The sequence below is a fragment of the Oncorhynchus tshawytscha genome, linkage group LG01, assembly GCF_018296145.1.
Source record: "Oncorhynchus tshawytscha isolate Ot180627B linkage group LG01, Otsh_v2.0, whole genome shotgun sequence".
Taxonomy (NCBI): Eukaryota; Metazoa; Chordata; class Actinopteri; order Salmoniformes; family Salmonidae; genus Oncorhynchus; species Oncorhynchus tshawytscha.
The window spans coordinates 75,910,995-75,938,225 of NC_056429.1; the positions used below are offsets into that span (position 1 = coordinate 75,910,995).

At 44.0% G+C, this 27,231-nt stretch overlaps 1 protein-coding gene across 1 annotated transcript in view; it reads left to right on the forward strand.

The window, feature by feature from the left end:
* The window catches only part of LOC112256863 (3-hydroxy-3-methylglutaryl-CoA lyase, cytoplasmic), a 35,876-nt gene that overhangs the window by 5,569 nt on the left and 3,076 nt on the right, over positions 1-27,231 (forward strand). Inside the window, exons 3-8 of the mRNA XM_024430417.1 lie at positions 918-995; positions 6,853-6,960; positions 7,499-7,594; positions 7,818-7,966; positions 9,203-9,266; positions 9,469-9,657. Of these exons, the coding sequence (XP_024286185.1) occupies positions 918-995; positions 6,853-6,960; positions 7,499-7,594; positions 7,818-7,966; positions 9,203-9,266; positions 9,469-9,657 (684 nt within the window). The remainder of the gene's footprint in view (positions 1-917; positions 996-6,852; positions 6,961-7,498; positions 7,595-7,817; positions 7,967-9,202; positions 9,267-9,468; positions 9,658-27,231) is intronic.

Consider the following 27,231-nt stretch of genomic DNA (forward strand, 5'->3'; position numbering starts at 1 on the left):
GGGAGGGTGCAGGGCGGGGACATGTGAAAGGACAGAGAGGGGAAATCAGCCAGGGACGTAGAAACAGGTACTATATTAAGTGACATCACATTGTGCAAATGCTCTATTTCGGAATAAATTCCATTGTCGTGATAAGAGCATATAAAATAATTAGTGTGCCAATTAAGTAATAACCAATTTGTTTAGTATTGTACCACTGTTGACTTGAGGCCTAAAAGCAGGATCCTGTTCCTCCCGCATTGTCTGTTTGAAGTATTTTTATTGTCAGATAGAGAGAGTGCATCAAGTGAGAACCCTTTTACTTCCGCTCGTCCGCACATCTGTTCCCTCTACTATAGTTAGATGAGTTACTAGTCAGGTATAACATCCCAAACTCTGTAATATTGTTGTTGGTAGACTGGTTTTGTTGTCAACTGTCAAATTTACCAGATACATTTAGATACTCAAAACTGACACACATTTGACAGTTTAAAGAAAACATTTCATATATTATTAAAGCGCCAGCAGTGACCTGAAGCTCAATTGTTCTGGCGTAAGGGATTAAGGTTGTAACACACATTATGGGAGAAGAGAAACAGAGTTGAAGGTACAAATAATCATGTGTTAGTGCTACAGCCAGAAGAGACTGCCAGAAGAGGACTGGCTGTACCTCAGAGCTTGGTTCCTCTCTAGGTTATTTCCTAGGTTCCTGCCTTCTAGGTAGTTTTTCCTAGCCACCGTGTGTCTGCATCTGCATTGCTTGCTCTTTGGGGTTTAGGGCTGTGTATCTGTAAAGCACTTTGTGACATCTGCTGATGTACAAAGGACTTCATCAAATACATTTGATTGATTGATTTATTAGTGTTTGTGACAACAGATCTAAAAATGATATGTTCAACATCTAACATTACTCTTTATTTTCATTTTTCCGTTTTTAGCGCGCTTTAACACATGAATACCCAGAGTATGTTAAAATTGTTGAAGTCGGGCCAAGAGACGGACTTCAAAATGAAAAGGTAAATCTTTTAGTCACAGTCACCCATCTGACAATACACAGAACCCCCACCACCCATGAACACCCAAATAAGTAATGTTCATTTAGGGGAGACTGGGGTTGGTCTATATATATATATATATATATATATATATATATATATATATATATATATATATATATATATATATATATATATATATATATATATATATATACAGTTGAAGTCAGAAGTATACAGACACTTGGTTTGGAGTCATTAAAACTAGTTTTTCAACCACTCCACAAATTTCTTGTTAACAAACTATAGTTTTGGCAAGTCAGTTAGGACATCTACTTTGTGCATGACACAAGTCATTTTTTCAACAATTGTTTACAGACTGATTATTTCACATATAATTCACTGTATCACAATTCCAGTGGGTCAGAAGTTTACATCCACTAAGTTGACTGTGCCTTTAAACAGCCTGGAAAATTCCAGAAAATGATGTCATGACTTTAGAAGCTTCTGATAGGCTAATTGACATAATTTGAGTCAATTGGAGGTGTACCTGTGGATGTATTTCAAGGCCTACCTTCAAACTCAGTGCCTCTTTGCTTGACATCATGGGAAACTCAAAAGAAATCAGCCAAGACCTCAGCAAATAAATTGTAGACCTCCACAAGTCTGGTTCATCCTTGGGAGAAATGTCTAAACGTCTTAAAGTACCACGTTCATCTGTACAAACAATAGTTCTCAAGTGTAAGCACCATGGGACCATGCAGCCGCCATACCGCTCAGGAAGGAGACACATTCTGTCTCCTAGAGATGAACATACTTTGGTGGGAAAAGTGCAAATCAATCCCAGAAAAATAGCAAAGGACCTTGTGAAGATGCTGGAGGAAACAGGTACAAAAGTATCTATATCCACAGTAAAACGAGTCCTATCGACATAACCTGAAAGGCAGCTCAGCAAGGAAGAAACCACTGCTCCAAAACCGCCATAGAAAAGCCAGACTACGGTTTGCATCTGCACATGAGGACAAAGATCGTTCTTTTTGTAGATATGTCCTCTGGTCTGATGAAATTAAAATAGAATTGTTTGACCATAATGAACATCGTTATATTTGGAGGAAAAAGGGGAGACTTGCAAGCAGAAGAACACCACCATGAAGAATGGGGGTGGCAGCATCATGTCGTGGGGGTGCTTTGCTGCAGGAGGGACTGGTGCATTTCACAAAATAGATGACATCATGAGGATGGAAAATTACGTGGATTTATTCAAGCAACATCTCAAGACATCAGTCCGAAAGTTAAAGCTTGGTCGCAAATGGGTCTTCCAAATGGACAATGACCCCAAGCATACTTCCAAAGTTGTGGCAAAATGGCTTAAGGATAACATAGTCAAGGTATTGGAATGGCCATCACAAAGCCCTGACCTCAATCCTATAGAAAATTTGCGGGCAGAAGTGAAAAAGCGCGTGCGAGCAAGGAGGCCTACAAGTCTGACTCAGTTACACCAGCTCTGTCAGGAGGAATGTGCCAAAATTCACTCAACTTATTGTGGGAAGCTTGTGGAAGGCTACCCGAAATGTTTGACCCAAGTTAAACAATTTAAAGGCAATGCTACCAAATACTAATTGAGTGTATGTTAACTTCTGACCCACTGGGAATGTGATGAAAGAAATAAAAACTGAGATAAATCATTCTCTCTGCTATTTTTCTGACATTTCACATTCTTAAAATAAAGTGGTGATCCTAACTGACCTAGGTCAGGGACTTTTTACTAGGATTAAATGTCAGGAATTGTGAAAAACTGAGTTTAAATGTATTTGGCTAAGGTGTATGTAAACTTCCGACTTTAACTGTAAATATATATATATATTGTGCACAATAAAAACATGTATACCATGAAGAAAATCAATCATGAGGGCAGATTTCTTATACTCTTGATCTGACTGAGATCTAATCATGTCTGCCTCTTTCCAAACGAGTGGAATCATAAACAGTGGTTTGTTCGTTATGTTTTGCCTTTTTAGCAGCACATTCACCACTCTCTCAAGCGTCTAACTGAGCCCTCTCGCTGCACAGGTCGAGGGTGACCTGAAATACACTACCCCATTTCTCAGTCAGCTCAATAGGCAACTAGTCTAGAGATGCTGCTGACAGTGTGTTTGCGGGATATCGGACGAAAGGCCATTTTAAAGCCGTCCTGTGACTCCTGACGTGTCTATAGACATCCCTACAGACTCTCAGAAAGTGCCCAACTGGTAAATAGTCACTTATAGATACAGTGCCTTGCGAAAGTATTCGGCCCCCTTGAACTTTGCGACCTTTTGCCACATTTCAGGCTTCAAACATAAAGATTTAAAACTGTATTTTTTTGTGAAGAATCAACCACAAGTGGGACACAATCATGAAGTGGAACGACATTTATTGGATATTTCAAACTTTTTTAACAAATCAAAAACTGAAAAATTGGGCGTGCAAAATTATTCAGTCCCCTTAAGTTAATACTTTGTAGCGCCAGCCTGAAATGTGGCAAAAGGTCGCAAAGTTCAAGGGGGCCGAATACTTTCGCAAGGCACTGTATATCAGTCAGGTGGCTATCTGCCAGCAGATACTTCTATTGCAGTAACATTGAAGGTCTCTGGTTAGTATTTTATCTAGCTAGAAGGATGAAATAAGAAGCTAACGTTAAACGGAGCCTACCTCAGCAGGAGCAAAAAATACACAACTAAGTTCTAATAATAACATTGCTTTAAAGAGAGTAGGCTCCTGAGACAGACAGTGATGTGACGCTCAGTGGTGAGGCTGAGACAGTCCCCCCCCCCCTTCTGGACCTCACTAAAACAAAAATCCTAGTTATGGCCCTGTGTCTCAGGGGATGGTTGTCAACTGGAATATGGGGTTGGTTGTCACTATCAACATTATCACTGCCAGTATACAATAAATTCCAAGCTTTTTTGTGCTTGTGCTATAAAGAGCTCCCTTCATTGCCTCTCTTTCAAACACATCTTTTTCTGTTACAAAACCACACACACACACACACGCACACACACACACGCATGCACACACACACGCACACACATGCATAAAAGCTGAACATGCATACACAAATTTACTCAAAATGTCATGTTATTCTTAAGGCATACAGTGCCTTGCGAATGTATTCGGCCCCCTTGAACTTTGCGACCTTTTGCCACATTTCAGGCTTCAAACATAAAGATATAAAACTGTATTTTTTTGTGAAGAATCAACAACAAGTGGGACACAATCATGAAGTGGAACGACATTTATTGGATATTTCAAACTTTTTAACAAATCAAAAACTGAAAAATTGGGCGTGCAAAATTATTCAGCCCCTTTACTTTCAGTGCAGCAAACTCTCTCCAGAAGTTCAGTGAGGATCTCTGAATGATCCAATGTTGACCTAAATGACTAATGATGATAAATACAATCCACCTGTGTGTAATCAAGTCTCCGTATAAATGCACCTGCACTGTGATAGTCTCAGAGGTCCGTTAAAAGCGCAGAGAGCATCATGAAGAACAAGGAACACACCAGGCAGGTCCGAGATACTGTTGTGAAGAAGTTTAAAGCCGGATTTGGATACAAAAATATTTCACAAGCTTTAAACATCCCAAGGAGCACTGTGCAAGCGATAATATTGAAATGGAAGGAGTATCAGACCACTGCAAATCTACCAAGACCTGGCCGTCCCTCTAAACTTTCAGCTCATACAAGGAGAAGACTGATCAGAGATGCAGCCAAGAGGCGCATGATCACTCTGGATGAACTGCAGAGATCTACAGCTGAGGTGGGAGACTCTGTCCATAGGACAACAATCAGTTGTATATTGCACAAATCTGGCCTTTATGGAAGAGTGGCAAGAAGAAAGCCATTTCTTAAAGATATCCATAAAAGTGTCGTTTAAAGTTTGCCACAAGCCACCTGGGAGACACACCAAACATGTGGAAGAAGGTGCTCTGGTCAGATGAAACCAAAATTGAACTTTTTGGCAACAACGCAAAACGTTATGTTTGGCGTAAAAGCAACACAGCTCATCACCCTGAACACACCATCCCCACTGTCAAACATGGTGGTGGCAGCATCATGGTTTGGGCCTGCTTTTCTTCAGCAGGGACAGGGAAGATGGTTAAAATTGATGGGAAGATGGATGGAGCCAAATACAGGACCATTCTGGAAGAAAACCTGATGGAGTCTGCAAAAGACCTGAGACTGGGACGGAGATTTGTCTTCCAACAAGACAATGATCCAAAACATAAAGCAAAATCTACAATGGAATGGTTCAAAAATAAACATATCCAGGTGTTAGAATGGCCAAGTCAAAGTCCAGACCTGAATCCAATCGAGAATCTGTGGAAAGAACTGAAAACTGCTGTTCACAAATGCTCTCCATCCAACCTCACTGAGCTCGAGCTGTTTTGCATGGAGGAATGGGAAATAATTTCAGTCTCTCGATGTGCAAAACTGATAGAGACATACCCCAAGCGACTTACAGCTGTAATCGCAGCAAAAGGTGGCGCTACAAAGTATTAACTTAAGGGGGCTGAATAATTTTGCACGCCCAATTTTTCAGTTTTTGATTTGTTAAAAAAGTTTGAAATATCCAATAAATGTCGTTCCACTTCATGATTGTGTCCCACTTGTGGTTGATTCTTCACAAAAAAATACAGTTTTAAATCTTTATGTTTGAAGCCTGAAATGTGGCAAAAGGTCGCAAAGTTCAAGGGGGCCGAATACTTTCGCAAGGCACTGTAAATGCTGAATTTTGTTAGGAATATCGTTCAATCAAAGAAAGGCTATGTCTAAGACTCTGTTTTATTGCTTTATTTCCTGTTGCAAAAGGAATAAGCTACTAGCAAACATTGTGACGACCAACCCCATAGTGTGACATCCAACCCCGCAATGAGTGTGTTTGATGGCAAATAACTCCACGTTGGTATAAGATATGAGGATAAAAATGTTCCCATTTCAACCCAAGACCCAAGAAGGTTGCAAGGGTAGGGTAGCCTAGTGTTTAGAGCATTGGACTAGTAACCGGAAGGTTGCAAGTTCAAACCCCCGAGCTGACAAGGTACAAATCTGTCGTTCTGCCCCTGAACAGGCAGTTAACCCACTGTTCCTAGGCCGTCATTGAAAATAAGAATTTGTTCTTAACTGACTTGCCTGGTTAAATAAAGGTAAACTAAAAAAATAAATAAAAATGTCTAATATTGAAAAGAGTCTTCTAAGATATATTGGTCCTGAGGAATACACATGAGAGTAAAACATGTGAAAACAACCCCGGTCTCCCCTACAAATGATTTATGTTCACTACACACTACACCATTACAAACTCAATATGACATCTGAAAGCTGAAAGCTTACTTCCTTTGTGGCAAGCCCACATTTAGTTTTGTATTATGTAACAATCCTTTTGATTGATTCCGGGTTGATTTGATGATCCCCTTAAACATATGGATTATTTTTCTATGATTACCCAAGGCATGTGTTTCACATTTTCTTCTCAAAAAAGTGATTGATCAAATGAACACCAACTGCCCTTGAAATCTATGGGAAACATGACAAAATTTTACCAGATGGCTCATATGTTGAATGTTTAGTATGAGTATAGTATGTCACAATTTTATCATTCCCATATTCAAGTCTGCTGTGGCTGTACAGATTGACATGATGACAAAGTGAAACACTGGGGGTAGTACACGCTGTAATTGTAGGAAATATGTTTGGAATAAGTACAAGTAGCAGGTGAGTGCTGTAAATTACTCTGATTGCAAAGACATTGCAGCTGAATTGTCCAGATACCTCCAATCTTGAGAGGGGATCAGAATCAGATCCTGAAAGAGCTGGTCTCCATGTCATTGTTTTCCAGGAAATGGTTCCAACAGGAGTCAAAATCCAGCTGATAGACATGCTCTCAGAAACAGGCCTGCCTGTGATCGAGGCCACCAGTTTTGTGTCTTCAAAGTGGGTACCGCAGGTAATAACTCTTCTTTGTGTGCCCAGAAAGTGTGCTGAGTGATTTTATTAGGCTCTTATTGTTCTCCCCAGGACTACGGAGGGGAAACCTGCTTCTCCATCATCACAGTTATTCCCTAGACCCGCAGATGTTTGGGGGGGGAAATCCTTTTTATTTATTTTTTATTTCAACTCTATTTAACCAGGTAGGCTAGTTGAGAACAAGTTCTCATTTACAACTGTGACCTAGCCAAGATAAAGCAAAGCAGTGTGACACTGAGATATAGGCCTATTCCAAGCAGCTTTATTTTGTTCGCATATGTAAAATATAAGACATCTCACCTCATTAAATAAACTACAGATGACTGTGTTAGTATTGAGTATTGAGACATATGATGTGGAACAGCTAGCTCTATTTCTATATGAGCTTCTAGTAAATATAAGTTTTACATGCTAGTCTCACTTGCCAGTTGCAGGGCGCTTCACCAGCAGCTATGGGAAGAGACTATACTTTGTTGATATGTTTTGTAAACATGCTTATGCTTTTGTCTGTTGTCCAGATGGCGGACCACACTGAAGTACTTCAAGCCATCCACAGATCTTCTCATGTTCGTTATCCAGTTCTGACACCCAACATGCATGGCTTTCAGGATGCTGTAAGCATTTCATTATTCATGCAATAAATCACACTCTTCAAAATGAACAGATATCTCCCCAGGCTCCCCCGATATGACTACCGTTAATATATATAGTGCTACATCAAAGCTGAGTACACTTTATGCCTGAGATTAATGGAAACGTTTTACAGTGATTGTGTGTTGCATAATATTATATCTAAAGAATTGATATCTGTTGCAACTTCCTTCTGTCCTGTTGAAGGTTGCAGCTGGTGCTACTGAAGTGGCCGTGTTTGGGTCTGCATCTGAGACCTTCAGTAGGAAAAACATCAACTGCTCTATAGATGAGAGCATTCTGAGGTTCGAGGAAGTAATTTGCACTGCCAAACAACGACAGATTCCAGTCCGTGGGTTTGTATCATTCCTCACTTGCTTCTTCACCAGAGTAAAACGATTTGACTTTAACATCTTGCATTCATTCCATAGGCTCTATAGCTGATATCAACCATGAACAATGCAAAATGCAATTTCTTTACTCAAATTACAATCAAGTTATCAGTGCAAGAGTTGATGTTGATGATAAACAAAATAGTTAGTTAAACATGTGTGTTCACTTCGCAGGTGTGTTGTGAAATAGTGTATGTTTACATTAACAATTTGACATTGAAAACACTACAGTGAAATGTTTCAGAGGCCTATTGTTACTCTCTCTATTAGCAAAGGAACACAGCGTTAAATGACTCCAGAAATAATAGGTTAATAAGCGAAGTTCCAGATGTGCACTGCATCGCTCTATGTGTTACTACAACTACAAGTCCAGATGTACAGTACAGAACCGCTGACATGAAGCATGTTTAAATTCAGTGGTACAGTAGCACCCCTTTCACCCAAACAACTGCACATTGACATGGCAACGCATCAGTTTGACACAGGCGTTCTGGCAAATGTGATTTAATGCCGGCTGTTGGAGATGGTTAGGGCAGCACTCCCTTCCCTGGAGTCCAGCTAGAAGTTGCTGGAAATTCCGGTTACAAACTGAAGTATCGTCTAACGACCGAGAGCCCAAGAGAAACATTTTCTACTTTTCACATGTTGTCCACTATTTCAAGCGGTGAACATTTCCTACACATATGGAATAGACATACAGTTTGCTTCATCCCCCTGCATAATTTCTCATTACTACTGTCAACAACATAAGGAACATATAACAAGATATTCAACACCAATTCGATATAAAATGTGAAGTCTATATTGCTCTGGCAGTTAGCGGGTAGTGAATTGAGAAAAAAAGAGCTGTTCATTTTATGCTCTACCATAATTCTAATGACAGACAGAATAAATGATATGACTTTTTGACAAGAGAGAGATTACATTTTAGTACAATTCACTTTGTGACATTTGCCAAAGTTTACATGTTTATGACCCATGTATTAATATATGCCATGTGTGTTTATGACCCATGTATTAATATATGCCATGTGTGTTTATGACCCATGTATTAATATATGCCATGTGTGTTTATGACCCATGTATTAATATATGCCATGTGTGTTTATGACCCATGTATTAATATATGCCATGTGTGTTTATGACCCATGTATTAATATATGCCATGTGTGTTTATGACCCATGTATGTTTTCTTTTAGATATGTTTCTTGTGCACTAGGATGTCCATATGAGGGACCCATTGAATCCACTAAAGTTGCAGAGGTAAGACACAATTTCTGCATTGCCTACTTTATATGTGTACATGTAATCTAAACAATGTCAAATCCCCATAAGGACCCATTTCCTTTTCTAGACAAAGAGAAAACATTCAGATGTCTGTAATGCTGTAGCTATGAGCTCCTGTCTGTTTCTCCTGCATGTCCAAGGGACTTGTTTTGTTAAGTTGCTCTATTCTTGGCTATAGGTGGTGAAGAGGTTGTATGAACTGGGCTGCTACGAGGTGTCTCTGGGGGATACTATCGGCGTGGGCACCCCAGGCTCCATGGCCAAGATGTTACACAGCGTCAAGAAGGAGGTACCCAGCAGCGCTCTGGCCGTTCACTGCCATGACACTTACGGCCAGGCCCTGGCCAACATCCTAACCGCACTGCAGGTAACCACTGACAGTAAGGCGCAATATGGTTTATGTCAATCATGTTATTTTTAGAGACCCTGATAAAGTGGGGTTTTACTCAAATCTAGCAACATTTTTGAGAAAGGCTGCATGGTAAGTAACAATGTGGTAGTGTGACATTATCAAGTGGTCGGTCATAGATGGTATCCTATTTTGTGTGCCAAACTTATGTGCTCAGTTTTATGTGAGAATTGAGGAAGCATTGTTTGCGTGACGGAAAATATATTCATAAATAACAAAAACAAAGGTATCTGTTACAATACGACATATGAAAATAGGAGAGACAAATCACTCAATTTGGAATTGGGAACATGATCTGGGAGTCCCCAACAAAGGAAAATAATACAAAAACTGCCCACCTGTAACGGTTTTCTAGTGGTGATGAAAGAGAGTCGGACCAAACTGCAGCGTGTCGATGCGATCCATGTTTAATATAACAAAAAAACACGAACTTACAAAAACAATAAACGAAACCGAAACAGCCTATCTGGTGCAAACTAACAACGAGTACATAGGACACTAAGGACAATCACCCACGACAAACTCAAAGAATATGGCTGCCTAAATATGGTTCCCAATCAGAGACAACGATAAGCATCTGCCTCTGATTGAGAACCACTCCAGACAGCCATAGACTTTGCTAGACAACCCACTAAGCTACAATCCCAATACCACCACCAAAACCCCAAGACAAACACACCACAATTACAAAAACCCCATGCCACACCCTGGCCTGACCAAATACATAAAGATGAACACAAAATACTTTGACCAGGGCGTGACAGAACCCCCCTAAGGTGCGGACTCCCGAACGCACCTCAAAACAATAGGGAGGGTCCGGGTGGGCGTCTGTCCATGGTGGCGGCTCCGGCGCGGGGCGTGGACCCCACTCCTTTAATGTCTTAGTCCCCTCTCCCTTCGTCCCTGGATAGTCCACCCTCGCCGCCGACCATGGCCTAGTAGTCCTCACCCAGAACCCCACTGGACTGAGGAGCAGATCGGGACTGAAGGACAGCTCGGGACCGAGGCAGCTCGGGACTGAGGGGAAGCTCGGGAGTGAGAGAAAGCTCAGGAGTGAGAGAAAGCTCAGGAGTGAGAGGAAGCTCAGGAGTGAGAGGAAGCTCAGGAGTGAGAGGAAGCTCAGGAGTGAGAGGAAGCTCAGGAGTGAGAGGAAGCTCAGGAGTGAGAGGAAGCTCAGGAGTGAGAGGAAGCTCAGGAGTGAGAGGAAGCTCAGGCCGGTAAATAGATCTACCAGCTCCTGGCTGGCTGGTGGTCTCAGCAGATCCTGGCTGACTGGCAGATCCTGGCTGACTGGCAGATCCTGGCTGACTGGCAGATCTGGAAGAGTCTGGTTGACTGGCAGATCTGGAAGAGTCTGGTTGACTGGCAGATCTGGAAGAGTCTGGTTGACTGGCAGATCTGGAAGGGTCTGGCTGACTGGCAGATCTGGAAGAGTCTGGCTGACTGGCAGATCTGGAAGAGTCTGGCTGACTGGCAGATCTGGAAGAGTCTGGTTGACTGGCAGATCTGGAAGAGTCTGGCTGACTGGCAGATCTGGCGGCGCTGGGCAGACTGGCAGATCTGGCGGCGCTGGGCAGACTGGCGGCGCTGGGCAGACTGGCGATGCTGGGCAGACTGGCGGCGCTGGGCAGACTGGCGGCGCTGGGCAGACTGGCGGCGCTGGGCAGACTGACGACGCTGGGCAGACTGGCGGCGCTGGGCAGACTGGCGGTGCTGGGCAGACTGGCGGTGCTGGGCAGACTGGCGACGCTGGGCAGACTGGCGACGCTGGGCAGACTGGCGACGCTGGGCAGACTGGCGACGCTGGACAGACTGGCGGCGCTGGGCAGACTGGGGGCACTGGCGGCGCTGGGCAGACTGGCGGCACTAGCTGCCCCATATAGGCTGACAGCTCTGGCGGCTTCTTACAGACTGACCGCTCTGGCGGCTCCGTGCTGACTGGCAGCTCCTTGCAGACTGGCAGCTCCTTACAGACTGACAGCTCCGTGCAGACTGACAGCTCCGTGCAGACTGACAGCTCCGTGCAGACTGGCAGCTCCGTGCAGACTGGCAGCTCCATGCAGACTGGCAGCTCCATGCAGACTGGCTGCTCCATGCAGACTGGCTGCTCTATGCAGACTGACATCTCTGGCTGCTTCATGCAGACTGACAGCTCTGGCTGCTCCATGTAGACTGGCTGCTTCATGCAGACTGGCAGCTCGGGCTGCTTCATGTAGACTGACAGCTCTGGCTGCTCCATGCGGACTGACAGCTCTGGCTGCTCCATGTAGACTGACTGCTTCATGCAGACTGGCAGCTCGGGCTGCTTCATGTAGACTGACAGCTCGGGCTGCTCCATGCGGACTGACAGCTCTGGCTGCTCCATGCGGACTGACAGCTCTGGCTGCTCCATGCGGACTGACAGCTCTGGCTGCTCCATGCGGACTGACAGCTCTGGCTGCTCCATGCGGACTGACAGCTCTGGCTGCTCCATGCAGACTGACAGCTCTGGCTGCTCCATGTAGACTGACAGCTCTGGCTGCTCCATGTAGACTGGCTGCTTCATGCAGACTGGCAGCGCGGGCTGCTTCATGTAGACTGACAGCTCTGGCTGCTTCATGCAGACTGGCAGCTCTGGCTGCGCTGAACAGGCGGGAGACTCCGGCAGCGCTGGAGATGAGGAAAGCTCCGACAGCGCTAGATAGGCGGGAGACTTCGGCAGCGCAGGAGAGGAGAAAGGCTCCGACAGCGCTGGAGAGGCGAGGCGCACTGTAGGCCTGATGCGTGGTGCTGGTACTGGTGGTACTGGACCGAGGACACGCACAGGAAGCCTGGTGCGGGGAGCTGCTACCGGAGGGCTGGGGTGTGGAGGTGGTACTGGATAGACCGGACCGTGCAGGCGCACTGGAGCTCTTGAGCACCGAGCCTGCCCAACCTTACCTGGTTGAATGCTCCCGGTTGCCCTGCCAGTGCGGCGAGGTGGAATAGCCTGCACTGGGCTATGCAGGCGAACCGGAGACACCGAGCGCAAGGCTGGTGCCATGTAAGCCGGCCCAAGGAGACGCACTGGGGACCAGATGCGTAGAGCCGGCTTCATGGCATTTGGCTCGGAAGCCCGGCCGATACGCGGAGCTGGAATATACCGAACCGGGCTGTGCACCCGCACTGGAGACACCGTGCGCTCCACAGCATAACACGGTGCCTGCCCGGTCTCTCCAGCCCCCGGTAAGCACAGGGAGTTTGCGCAGGTCTCCTACCTGGCATAGCCATACTCCCTGTAAGCCCCCCCCAAGAAATTTTGGGGCTGACTCTCGGGCTTCCATCCGCTCTGCCGTGCTAGCTCCTCATAATGCCGCCTCTCTGCTTTTGCTGCCTCCAGCTCGGCTTTGGGGCGACAATAATCTCCAGGCTCATTCCAGGGTCCTTTACCGTCCAATTCCTCCTCCCATGTCCATAACTCCAGGTGGTGCAACCTCTCCCACTGTAGCTGCTGCTGCTCCTGCTGCTGCTGCCTCTGTTGCCTCTTCTCCTGTTGCTCCTTTGGGCGGCTACACTCCCTGGTTTAGCCCAGGGTCCTCTCCCGTCGAAGATCTCCTCCCATGACCAGAAATCCTTGGTGAGCATCTCCTTTTTCGGCTGCTCCTGCCTGTTGACACGCCGCTTGGTCCGTTGGTGGTGGGTGATTCTGTAACGGTTTTCTAGTGGTGATGAAAGAGAGTCGGACCAAACTGCAGCGTGTCGATTGCGATCCATGTTTAATATAACAAAAAAACACGAACTTACAAAAAACAATAAACGAAACCGAAACAGCCTATCTGGTGCAAACTAACAACGAGTACACATAGGACACTAAGGACAATCACCCACGACAAACTCAAAGAATATGGCTGCCTAAATATGGTTCCCAATCAGAGACAACGATAAGCATCTGCCTCTGATTGAGAACCACTCCAGACAGCCATAGACTTTGCTAGACAACCCACTAAGCTACAATCCCAATACCACCACCAAAACCCCAAGACAAACACACCACAATTACAAAAACCCCATGCCACACCCTGGCCTGACCAAATACATAAAGATGAACACAAAATACTTTGACCAGGGCGTGACACCACCCCAAAAAATCCCAGAATCATAATGAACATAAGATAGGTCCACTGGCTCTCTTATTACCAGCACCTACATTAAAGAGAATAAAAGAGTCTTTCACGGATCATTAATAAAGCTTCATCCTTTCCTTAGACCACAAAATCTAATTAAGGTGTACAAAAGCTTCCTGTAATAGCCCTCTTTCTATGGTGTTTTTCACCACCTCTCTGGAGTGAACCTATAACTTGAGATTCAGTCGGGACATAAACTAGCGGTAATGTAGACATGGCTGTATCAGTTCTCTGGGGCACCCATTGTGCTCTGTCTCCCAGTTTGTCATCCTCGGCAGTGGAGGGATGCTCTTTGGGGGCTGGGTGGGTCAGCAGATGTGAGGGGGTTCACACAAAGGCTTACCTATTCGGTGTCTGTTTCACATGACAGTGCCCTGGCCTTGACAAAGGTACTGAGTGCGAGGGGGAGACGGGCCAGCCCTGAGGGGCTCCCAACTCATCTGTCGCTTGGTTGTTGAACTATCTGACAATGCTGCACTTAAAGGGCACAGGGAAAATGATCCTTTCATTGGCCTGCTAAGAAACACATGGCAAATGGAGAATGCGAAAGAAACCCGTCCTCAGCAGCAACTATGTAACTGAGCCAGGGAGGTTGCAGTGACTATCGCTGGATTCATTGAGAAATGTGAGTCACGGTCAAGTGTATAAGACATTTCAAAAAGAGAAAAATCTAAATGTCAAGAAAAAGGAATTATCCACTTAAAGGGGAAATCTGTGATTGCTACATCCATTTGGGGAATTTTAAATGAATGATATATAGCTATTCATTCTTGAAGAATATAACTTATAAATGCATAATGAGCTTAGTTCAATTAACTTACCTCATCAGAACACAAAATATAAGCTTGTTTTACTAATTTATTTGTAAAGAAAGCCATTGTAAACACACACTCTATAGCCTCAAAAGATGGTTAAAACTATAATTTTGATTTCATGGATGGTCAGTTCTTGCTTCCATAACTCCGTCTATGAATTTGAACATTTCGCCAGCCCCGTCCCTCAGCTATTTACAAAAGCAGTGGCTTTGTTATTGTTTAAACCGCAGATTTCTCCTTTAAGAAAATCTATGACCATTTTCAATGCTGTGTTGCAATCCCTCTTACCCTAAGTAACCCAAAGTCTGCATAACTTTTAGCACTGGTTCATGGCTTTACTTATGAATTTATCTACTTCCATGTTCAAAGAATTGTGCATGTTCACCAAACAACATTCTGGTTTGTATTTAAAAATAGTTTTACAGCAGATCCTAATGTTGGGCACTTTTGACAAGGGGTGAGAAGAACCAGAGGGTGGGTGAAATTCCTTTCTGTGGATCACATTGAAATTGATTTATCACAGCTGCCCCGTGACCACTGAAAATAATAACAGGCATGGATATTTAGACAACCATTTGTCCTCTTCCCATCTCAACAACCTCAGTGGAAATGAAAGATGTTATCATAGACTTTTCATTACTGAGTGCCAGTTGTCCACACCACCAACTGGGAGAGAAATGAATTCCACCATCCCCTGTCAGAACCGTGTTACCTCTGCTTTTGTTCATGATAAAGACATTCCATGCTCTTTGTACCTTTTTGGGGGGAAGTTCTGGGGGGCTTTGTTACGAACCCACCTTTGGTGGGTCACACAATGAGAAAGTATGTACTTTATTTTTCAGACTTTGCTGGGAAATAGATTTGATCCGGCCCAACGTTTCCATGTAAACAGCAGCTGACTGCTGGGCTATTGATAGAACTCAGTGTAGCCAGACGCTCTTGGCTGAGAATTCAGACCTGTTCTTACGGATGTAGGATCTTGCTGAGAATTTTCCTGCACCGCAGGAAATGCGGATGAGCTTTGTGATTTACATAAATTCACTGACAACCCACACTAACACATGGTTATATTAACAGTATCACACTTTTCATGTAGACTACTTTTGGCCACCTAATAGCCTAACGACCGATCAAGCAACATTATGGACTAAACGTTCTGTTTCTGCAGGATTACTTTTGCTCTGACAATATAGATCAAATTAAGATCCTACATCTGTACTCATGGTTAGCTCCTCTACACTAAGCAAAACAAGTCCGAGCCAAAGCTCATTGACAGGGTTTTAATCTTGTGACTCTCTCTAAATATTTAGTGGAAAGTATGGATGCTATTCTGATAATGGGTGTAAGTGGATCAGTAAGGGACACTATTCCATCTTGTCCAATACATCTAAATACTCTAGATGAGTGTTTTACAAATGGTGACTTGAGAGACCCACTAATGGGTTGTAGCTAATTCCTGCTGGGTAGTGATTTTTGCCGGGGTCCTGGATAGAGATGTTTATGTTCACTTGTGGTTTACAAGAAACCTCCTAAATGGTCCCAGAACCAAAGTGTTTTGGAACCACTAGTGACAGAGACAAAATTGAAATTAGAATGATAATGTTTCATAACCGTGGTCATGACAAGTCAAACAGGCACGTTGTCCAATAAAACCTATGGTTTTGAGTTAGCCCATACAATCCAGAGGACATTACATTTGAGCTGTGTAGGTCTAATGTTGAGCGTCATGAAAGTGAAGTGAGATGGGTGTAAAGACCTGTCAGTGGTAAACAACTCAGCCAATTTTCAACAAAGTGACTAAACATTTAGACAGGTCCATTCATGTGGTTTCATGGTTGATTACGAAAGCCTTACTCATAGGTCAAGGAGCAAAGACCCCTGGAATAATGAGTGTTAACATTAGGTGAATGTTAATGGCTCTTCAAACAAGAATTTGGAACAGTCTTGGCTATGTTCATAAGCATGTTTAGTGCTATAGCTAGCTAGCCAACAGCACGTCATATGACAATACTTGAACCTTTCCCTAAAAATGGCTTGTGATCTGGCAACATTGCCAACATGACAGACTACAAGGAACTCCCATTTAATTGCCTGCTGAGGATATTAGCTTATTAGAATAGGCTTGTGGTACAGGAGTCAGTGAATGTGCCAGGTGACCACAATGAGGAAAGCCAGTAACTTGGTGGAAAATATTCCTCTCCGTGTGCGCTTAGCATCAAGGGCTGGATTCAATCCGTATCACAGAAGTATCAAGGAAGATCCACTTAATAGCTCAATTTTGATTTAATGGCAATGTTCCAGCATTCCCGGAGAATGCATTTACGCTAAACGCTGACTGCATTCATGCTAAACGCTGCATACAGTATGTCTGCTCAATCGGAATTTATCTTTACATTTGAATTTGGATCTTCCATGATACTTCCGCAATACGGATTGAATCCAGGCCCAAGAAAACGTTCCCCTTTGCATGGTCTCTTTAGAGCACGAACACACGAATAAATGGTGCCTTATTAAAGAGTAACCTTATGTTAACATGAAGTACTTGCTGCATCCCAAGGTGGAAATATTTTTAATATTCTAAAAACCACACATATTAAAGTAAACTCTACAAACAACAAGGATAGATTGGCACAGGAAGTGGTTTAGCCCATGAGGCAAAATTTTGTATTCATTTAGTTTGAATTACTCCTTCAGCTTACTGTACAAACCTTGGTAGTCAAATGCTTTGAGTGGTTTATAATGTAAGAGGTGCTTTCTTTAAGAGCGTGGTCTCTACTTGGCCAATGACCTCCATAGTCAAACAAGACAATAGATGGTTTTCATGCTTTAAGGTCTTCTGAGTAATCCATTTATGTTTTTGTCTACCTCCCTATTAGCCACAAATATCAAGGAAGAGGTTGTGGCTTTACAGTGGCAGGATTTATTTATTGCTGGAAAGGGCTGCCCCAGGTTAGAAATGTGTCAGCCTTGCAAGCTACCATTGAATACAATCTCCTTCAGTTCCACAGTTTATGTAGAGAAATGTCAAGGCTGAGTTGGCGAAACCTTGCTGCCTCAAACCCTTCAATGAACATACCTATTCTGCCCCAACTGACGCACGGCCACACTTAAAACAAACAATACTGGGTAAGAGTGTGGCCATCTCTCAAGTTGTTCACTTACAATATATAAGCCGCCTTCCATAATCCCATATCATGTGATGTGAACAGCCAGAGCACACCATAAAGTTTATTTTGTCAGGAATGCATTGTTTTTATACCTCCACGGCTCACTGAATGTGGCTATTTAACAGCCAGTTCACATCTGGTTTCTGAGCTGTGAGAGGCTAATTGAATGCTGGCAATTTGGACCTTCTGACCACCAGTCCCTGTGCGTATTTCGTCCCATATAGCAGCAGGAATCAGACGTACTGTCGAAAGTGATTGCTGTGCTCTTGGTGTGCCCTGGTCCACCGGAGACCATCTGGCACTCTCGCAGTTAGCGGCAGAATGCGAGAGGTTTGGCACGGTAAATTACAACTCTGTGTTTACACAACAAAAAAGTCTGCCCAATACAATATCCTGCCCTGGAGTTAACTAAGGTCTGGAAATCTCTTGCGCAGTGCACACCGGAGTGGATCACTTTAGCCAACACAAACAGCAATTACAGGCGGCTGAGACAGCCCCTGGATAAAATAGACCCTTTTCTCTGAGAAAAGGCACCAATTATGACCGTTAGTCAGAGAACAAACGGTGCTTCCATTATTTTTGTTTGTTTGGGTCTGTCCCTCAAGGACAGAAGTCCTTCATGGTTTCAGTCTGATGTGTCCCCGTGCCACAGCGGGGTCAGTGGGAGGATAAGCAAGCTAATTTTGTCTCATCATGGGATCCTCTGACATCTGGCTCTGCCAAGGAAGCAGGAAAACGTCTTTAATATTCTCCTGATGGTTGCTGTTATGTGGAAAACCTTGCGGATATCTTAATCTGCGATGCTTCTGAAAAATAGATGCTTGGCTTCATAATTTGTCCCGATGAAGACGCAAGGTTCCGAGGCTGTTGTAAATAACCTGATAGCTTTGAGGCCCGAGGTCCTCAGAGGCATATCATATAGTCGTTTTCCCCCATCCTGAAAGTAACAAGTGAAGCTGTGTAGGGAGGCCTACAATGTTTTTTATCACGTGGCTGTTGATTACTGTATAAAACTCAGGTTCTCTATTGGAGCATATAAATCATGTTTAAAAGCCAACCTAAAAACAACAGCATATCCTGTGATATGAGAATAAACATCTGGTAAAACTTCTCTATGGTTCATAATGTCTTAATGAAACGTAAAGGTATTCGACAAGAATAATTAAATTTATCTACCAGACTGAAGAAGTTTTTATGACATCAACATTTTGGATGAAGCAAGCTCAAGATCTTTTTCTGAATGACAAGGTTAACATTTAATGGAAGACGAATTAGCAAAGTGGGTTGAAGGCAAATCCCACTGGGCACACCACGTCATTTAAATGTGGAAATTGGGGTAATATTTGGTTGAGCCATTGGTCAGCCAGAAGTTGGTTGAATTCCCAATGTGTTATCACTATGCTTTCAACCATCTAAAAGCAAAGCCAAATTCCAATGGAAAACAATGTCTGATTTTTGGTTTAGTTGTCATCTAAATGTGTTATCACTGTGCATTCAACTATTTAAAAGCACAACAAAGTTCAAATGGGAATACAATGTCAGATATTTTGTATTTACAGTATACAACAATGTAATGTGTTATCACTGTGCTTCATCTAATAGCACAATCAAATACATGACCTGGATTGCAGTTGAGATTATATTAAAAGTAGCCTACATATAGTGCCAATGGTTAATGCTGTTCGAGATTCTGCACAAAACTTTATAGCAATTGTAAAGATCTCCACAGACCTGCGACCTTTGCATGCTATCTTGAACATACACTATGATTACGTAAGACATTTATAGTTACAGTAGGCTAACTTCAAAATGTGGCCATAGATGTTACTCACTTTAAGGTTGAATAAATATGGTTGGCATCATAACCAAATATCAACATTTCTAATGCTTGGATAGTTTCATCTGGGTCACTGGCTTAATCCTATTCTATAACTTGTATTTTTGGTTTAGCTCGGGAGGTGAATCCAACATATGCTTTGTTAACATGTTGACAACTCAATAGACTATTTACTATATTGCAAAAGTTATATTGAATTGTGTTTAGTTGTCAACGCAACCAAGTATCAACATTTGAAGGAGGTATTTATTTTGTGCCACTGACAAGTCTGGCTTTAATTCCAGTTTGTCTACATATTAAGAATTGAAATGTTAAATGTCCCTTTAAGAGTGTGCTCCTAATCTCAGCTCGTTACCTGTATAAAAGACACCTGGGAGCCAGAAATCTTTCTGATTGAGAGGGGGTCAAATACTTATTTCCCTCATCAAAATGCAAATCAATTTATAACATTTTTGACATGCGTTTTTCTGGACATTTTTGTTGTTATTCTGTCTCTCACTGTTCAAATAAACCTACCATTAAAATTATAGACTGATCATTTCTTTGTCAGTGGGCAAACCTACAAAATCAGCAGGGGATCAAATACTTTTTTCCCTCACTGTAGTGTGTGTGTGTGCATCTATCAGTTACACATACTTGTCAGTACATACAAACAACAAGTAGGTCACATGGGGCAGTAATGTTTGCTGGGGGGGAAGGCTACCATCTTCTCATAATGTTGCTGCTACCATCTCTTATGACCGAAAAGGGCTTCTGGACATCAACTGCAATTGCTCACCTCAAACTGTCGGACAGGAAGGATATAATCCAGACACCAAACCCAGATTTCGCAGAAAGAAATCAAGGTGCCTTGTGAGGATCAGGCGACGAGTGGCTAATCTGCCCATGGCTTCCATCCTGCTAGCTAACGTTCAATCGCTGGAAAATAATTGGGACAAACTGAAAGCACGTTTATCCTACCAACGGGACATTAAAAACTGTAATATCTTACGTTTCACCGAGTAGTGGCTGAACTACGACATAAAGAACATACAGCTGTCGGGTTATACACTCTATCGGCAGGACAGAACAGCAGCCCCGTAAGACACAGGGCGGGGGCCTATGCATTTCTTTAAGCAACAGCTGGTGCACGATATCTAAGGAAGTTTCAAGGTTTTGCTCGCCTGATGTAGAGTTTCTCATGATAAGCTATAGACCACACTATCTACCGAGAGAGTTTTCATCTGTATTTTTCGTAGCTGTCTACATACCACCACAGACCGATGCTGGCACTAAAACCGCACTCAAGAAGCTGTATACCGCCATAAGCAAACAGGAAAACGTTCATTCAGAGGCTATGCCCTCCTAGTGGCCGGGGACTTCAATTTACCTCATTTCTATCAGTGTGTTTAATGGGCAACCAGAGGGAGAAAATGATAGACAACCTTTACTCCACACACAGACACGCGTACAAAGCTCTCCCTTGCCCTCCATTTGGAAAATCTGACAATAATTCTATCCTCCTGATTCCTGCTTACAGGAAAAAATTAAAGCAGGAAGCATTAGTGACTCGGTCTATAAAAAAGTGGTCAGATGAAGCAGATGCTAAACTACAGGACTGTTCGGCTATCACAGACTGGAATATGTTCCGGGATTCTTCCGAATGCATTGAGGTGTATACCACATCAGTCACTGGCTTTATCAATAAGTGCATCGAGGACGTCGTCCCCACAGTGACTGTAAATACATACCCAACCAGAAGCCATGGATTACAGGCAACATTCGCACTGAGCTAAAGGGTAGAGCTGCCGCTTTCAAGGAGTGGGACTCTAACCCGAAAGCTCATAAGAAATCCTGCTATGCCCTCCGATTAACCATCAAACAGAAAAAGCGTCAATACAGGACTAAGATCGAATCGTACCGCACCGGCTCCGATGCTCGTCTGATGTGGCAGGGCCTGCAAACTATTAAAGACTACAAAAGGAAGCACAGCCGAGAGCCCACTCCAATTTACATACTGCACCAACAGATCCACAGATGACGCAATCTCTATTGCACTCCACACTGCCCTTTCACACCTGGACAAAAGGAACACCTATTTGAGAATGCTATTCATTCACTACAGCTCAGCGTTCAACACCATAGTGCCCTCAAAGCTCATCACTAAGCTAAGGACTCTGGGATTAAACACCTCCCTCTGCAACTGGATCCTGGACATCCTGATGGGGCGCCCCCAGGTGGTAAGGGTAGGTAACAACACATCCGCCACGCTGATCCTCAACATGGGAACCTCTCAGGGCTATGTGCTCAGTCCCCTCCTGTACTTCTTGTTCATTCATGACTGCACGGCCAGGCACGACTCCAACACCATAAGTTTGCTGATGACAGTGGTAGGCCTGATCACCGACAACGATGAGACAGCCTATAGGGAGGAGGTCAGAGACCTGACAGTGTTGTGCAAGGACAACAACCTCTCCCTCAACGCGATCAAGACAAAGGAGATGCTTGTAGACTACAGAAAAAGGAGGACTGAGCATGCCCCCATTCTCATCGACGGGGCTGTAGTGGAGCAGGTTGAGAGCTTCAAGTTCCTTGGCGTCCACATCACCAACAAACTAACATGGTCCAAGCACACCAAGACAATCATGTAGAGGGCACAACAAAACCTATTCCCCCTCAGGATACTGAAAAGATTTGGCACTGGTCCTCAGATCCTCAAAAGGTTCTACAGCTGCACCATCGAGAGCATCCTGACGGGTTGCATCACTGCCTGGTATGGCAACTGCTCAGCCTCTGACTGCAAGGCACTACAGAGAGTAGTGCGTACGGCCCAGTACATCACCGGGGCCAAGCTTCCTGCCATCCAGGACCTCTATACCAGGTGGTGTCAAAATTGTCAAAGACTCCAGCCACCCTAGTCATAGACTGTTCTCACTGTTACCGCAAGGCAAGCGGTACCGGAGTGCCAGGTCCAGGTCCAAGAGGCTCCTAAATAGCTTCTACGCCCAAGCCATAAGACTCCTGAACAACTAATCAAATGGCTACTCAGACTTTGCATTGCCCCCCCCCTTCTACGCTGTTGCTACTCTCTGTAATTATCTATGCACAGTCACTTTAATAACTCTACCTACATGTACATATTACCTCAATTACCTTGACACCGGTACCCCTGTATATAGCCCCGCTTTTGTTATTTACTACTGTTCTTTAATACTTTGTTATTCTTATCTCTTACTTTTTTTTAGGTATTTTCTTAAAACTGCATTGTTGGTTAAGGGCTTGAAAGTAAGCATTTCACTGTAAGGTCTACTACACCTGTTGTATTTGCCACATGTGACAAATACAATTTGATTTGATCAAATCAAATCAAATCAAAACAAATTTTATTTGTCACATACACATGGTTAGCAGATGTTAATGCGAGTGTAGCGAAATGCTTGTGCTTCTAGTTCCGACAATGCAGTAATAACGAACAAGTAATCTAACAATTCCAAAAAACTACTGTCTTATACACAGTGTAAGGGGATAAAGAATATGTACATAAGGATATATGAATGAGTGATGGTACAGAGCAGCATAGGCAAGATACAGTAGATGATATCGAGTACAGTATATACATATGAGATGAGTATGTAAACCAAGTGGCATAGTTAAAGTGGCTAGTGATACATGTATTACATAAGGATGCAGTCGATGATATAGAGTACAGTATCTACGTATGCATATGAGATGAATAATGTAGGGTAAGTAACATTATATAAGGTAGCATTGTTTAAAGTGGCTAGTGATATATTTACATCATTTCCCATCAATTCCCATTATTAAAGTGGCTGGAGTAGAGTCAGTGTCATTGACAGTGTGTTGGCCGTAGCCACTCAATGTTAGTGGTGGCTGTTTAACAGTCTGATGGCCTTGAGATAGAAGCTGTTTTTCAGTCTCTCGGTCCCAGCTTTGATGCACCTGTACTGACCTCGCCTTCTGGATGACAGCGGGGTGAACAGGCAGTGGCTCGGGTGGTTGATGTCCTTGATGATCTTTATGGCCTTCCTGTAGCATCGGGTGGTGTAGGTGTCCTGGAGGGCAGGTAGTTTACCCCCGGTGATGCGTTGTGCAGACCTCACTACCCTCTGGAGAGCCTTACGGTTGAGGGCGGTGCAGTTGCCATACCAGGCGGTGATACAGCCCGCCAGGATGCTCTCGATTGTGCATCTGTAGAAGTTTGTGAGTGCTTTTGGTGACAAGCCGAATTTCTTCAGCCTCCTGAGGTTGAAGAGGCGCTGCTGCGCCTTCCTCACGATGCTGTCTGTGTGAGTGGACCAATTCAGTTTGTCTGTGATGTGTATGCCGAGGAACTTAAAACTTGCTACCCTCTCCACTACTGTTCCATCGATGTGGATGGGGGGTGTTCCCTCTGCTGTTTCCTGAAGTCCACAATCATCTCCTTAGTTTTGTTGACGTTGAGTGTGAGGTTATTTTCCTGACACCACACTCCGAGGGCCCTCACCTCCTCCCTGTAGGCCGTCTCGTCGTTGTTGGTAATCAAGCCTACCACTGTTGTGTCGTCCGCAAACTTGATGATTGAGTTGGAGGCGTGCGTGGCCACGCAGTCGTGGGTGAACAGGGAGTACAGGAGAGGGCTCAGAACGCACCCTTGTGGGGCCCCAGTGTTGAGGATCAGCGGGGAGGAGATGTTGTTGCCTACCCTCACCACCTGGGGGCGGCCCGTCAGGAAGTCCAGTACCCAGTTGCACAGGGCGGGGTCGAGACCCAGGGTCTCGAGCTTGATGACGAGCTTGGAGGGTACTATGGTGTTGAATGCCGAGCTGTAGTCGATGAACAGCATTCTCACATAGGTATTCCTCTTGTCCAGATGGGTTAGGGCAGTGTGCAGTGTGGTTGAGATTGCATCGTCTGTGGACCTATTTGGGCGGTAAGCAAATTGGAGTGGGTCTAGGGTGTCAGGTAGGGTGGAGGTGATATGGTCCTTGACTAGTCTCTCAAAGCACTTCATGATGACGGATGTGAGTGCTACGGGCGGTAGTCGTTTAGCTCAGTTACCTTAGCTTTCTTGGGAATAGGAACAATGGTGGCCCTCTTGAAGCATGTGGGAACAGCAGACTGGTATAGGGATTGATTGAATATGTCCGTAAACACACCGGCCAGCTGGTCTGCGCATGCTCTGAGGACGCGGCTGGGGATGCCGTCTGGGCCTGCAGCCTTGCGAGGGTTAACACGTTTAAATGTCTTACTCACTTCGGCTGCAGTTAAGGAGAGACCGCATGTTTTCGTTGCAGGCCGTGTCAGTGGCACTGTATTGTCCTCAAAGCGGGCAAAAAAGTTATTTAGTCTGCCTGGGAGCAAGACATCCTGGTCCGTGACTGGGCTGGGTTTCTTCCTGTAGTCCGTGATTGACTGTAGACCCTGCCACATGCCTCTTGTGTCTGAGCCGTTGAATTGAGATTCTACTTTGTCTCTGTACTGGCGCTTAGCTTGTTTGATAGCCTTGCGGAGGGAATAGCTGCACTGTTTGTATTCAGTCATGTTACCAGACACCTTGCCCTGATTAAAAGCAGTGGTTCGCGCCTTCAGTTTCACACGAATGCTGCCATCAATCCACGGTTTCTGGTTAGGGAATGTTTTAATCGTTGCTATGGGAACGACATCTTCAACGCACGTTCTAATGAACTCGCACACCGAATCAGCGTATTCGTCAATGTTGTTGTCTGACGCAATACGAAACATCTCCCAGTCCACGTGATGGAAGCAGTCTTGGAGTGTGGAATCAGCTTGGTCAGACCAGCGTTGGACAGACCTCAGCGTGGGAGCTTCTTGTTTTAGTTTCTGTCTGTAGGCAGGGATCAACAAAATGGAGTCGTGGTCAGCTTTTCCGAAAGGGGGGGGGCAGGGCCTTATATGCGTCGCGGAAGTTAGAGTAACAATGATCCAGGGTCTTTCCACCCCTGGTTGCGCAATCGATATGCTGATAAAATTTAGGGAGTCTTGTTTTCAGATTAGCCTTGTTAAAATCCCCAGCTACAATGAATGCAGCCTCCGGATAAATCGTTTCCAGTTTGCAGAGAGTTAAATAAAGTTCGTTCAGAGCCATAGATGTGTCTGCTTGGGGGGGGATATATACGGCTGTGATTATAATCGAAGAGAATTCTCTTGGTAGATAATGCGGTCTACATTTGATTGTGAGGAATTCTAAATCAGGTGAACAGAAGGATTTGAGTTCCTGTATGTTTCTTTCATCACACCATGTCACGTTAGTCATAAGGCATACGCCCCCGCCCCTCTTCTTACCAGAAAGATGTTTGTTTCTGTCGGCGCGATGCGTGGAGAAACCCGCTGGCTGCACCGCTTCGGATAGCGTCTCTCCAGTTAGCCATGTTTCCGTGAAGCAGAGAACGTTACAGATTTGATTTGAAATGGGGAAAGGTGTTGTGCTATGAGGTGCTGCTTTATTCGTTTTTTGAAACCAGGTTTGCTGTTCACTTGCACTATATAAGATGGAAGGGAGTTCCATGCACTCATGGCTCTGTATAATACTGTGCGCTTCCTTGAATTGTTCTGAACCTGGAGACTGTGAAAAGACCCCTGGTGGCATGTCTGGTGGGGTAAGTGTGTGTGTCAGTGCTGTGTGTAAGTTGACTGTGCAAACAATTTTGAATTTCCAAAACATTAATGTTTCTTATAAAAACAGGAAGTGACGCAGTCAGTCTTTCCTCAACTCTTAACCAAGAGAGACTGGCATGCATCGTATTAATATTAGCCCTCTGATTACAATGAAAAGCAAGCTGTGCGGCTCTGCTGGAGATGGAGACGTGAATCCAACATATTAATGATTAACATGAAAATTAAATGTGAAATCAACCAAGGTTTGAAACCTTAGGCCTATATGTATTGTCTATTTGTAGTTGAACCCTGGGTTGATGTCACGACTTCTGCCGAAGTTGGCTTCCCTGCCTGTTTGGGCGGTGCTCGGCGGTACTAGCCGCTACCGATCCCTTTTTCGTTTGTCTGTTGGTTTTGTTTTATTAGTTTCACCTGTGTGTATTTTGGTTTAATTAGCTTCCCTATATGTAGTAGTTTGACCCGCCCTTGTTTTGTGCGGGATTGTTTTTTGTTACTGTTGGTTGTGGTTTCATGTTTGTATTCTTGTATGTCGGTGTGTTTTTTGCCGGAGAATAAATGAGGATTTACCGAACCCTGCTCTCTGCCGAACCCTGCTCTCTGCGCCTGATTCCAACCCACCACTCCTAGTAGGCTGTGACAGTTGAACTGAAACAATAGCTGTTGATTTATTTACAAATGCTATATAGGCCTAAATAGTATCATTGATTATATATGACTTATAAATTATTTTTACATTTCATTTGCACTGTTAAACCTACCGTTTGGAATGACTTCGATAGCAACAGTGAACATATTTAGTTATTGAGAGATCTCTCAATAACCATTCTCACGATAGCACATTGGTAGTAGTCATTGACAAATATCAAAGCTAACTTGGGCTGTGTTAAATCTTTGGATGGGAGACCAAATTAATAGCTGTAGATATGTCAACTCTCCAGCAGGAAGTGCTGCCAAGC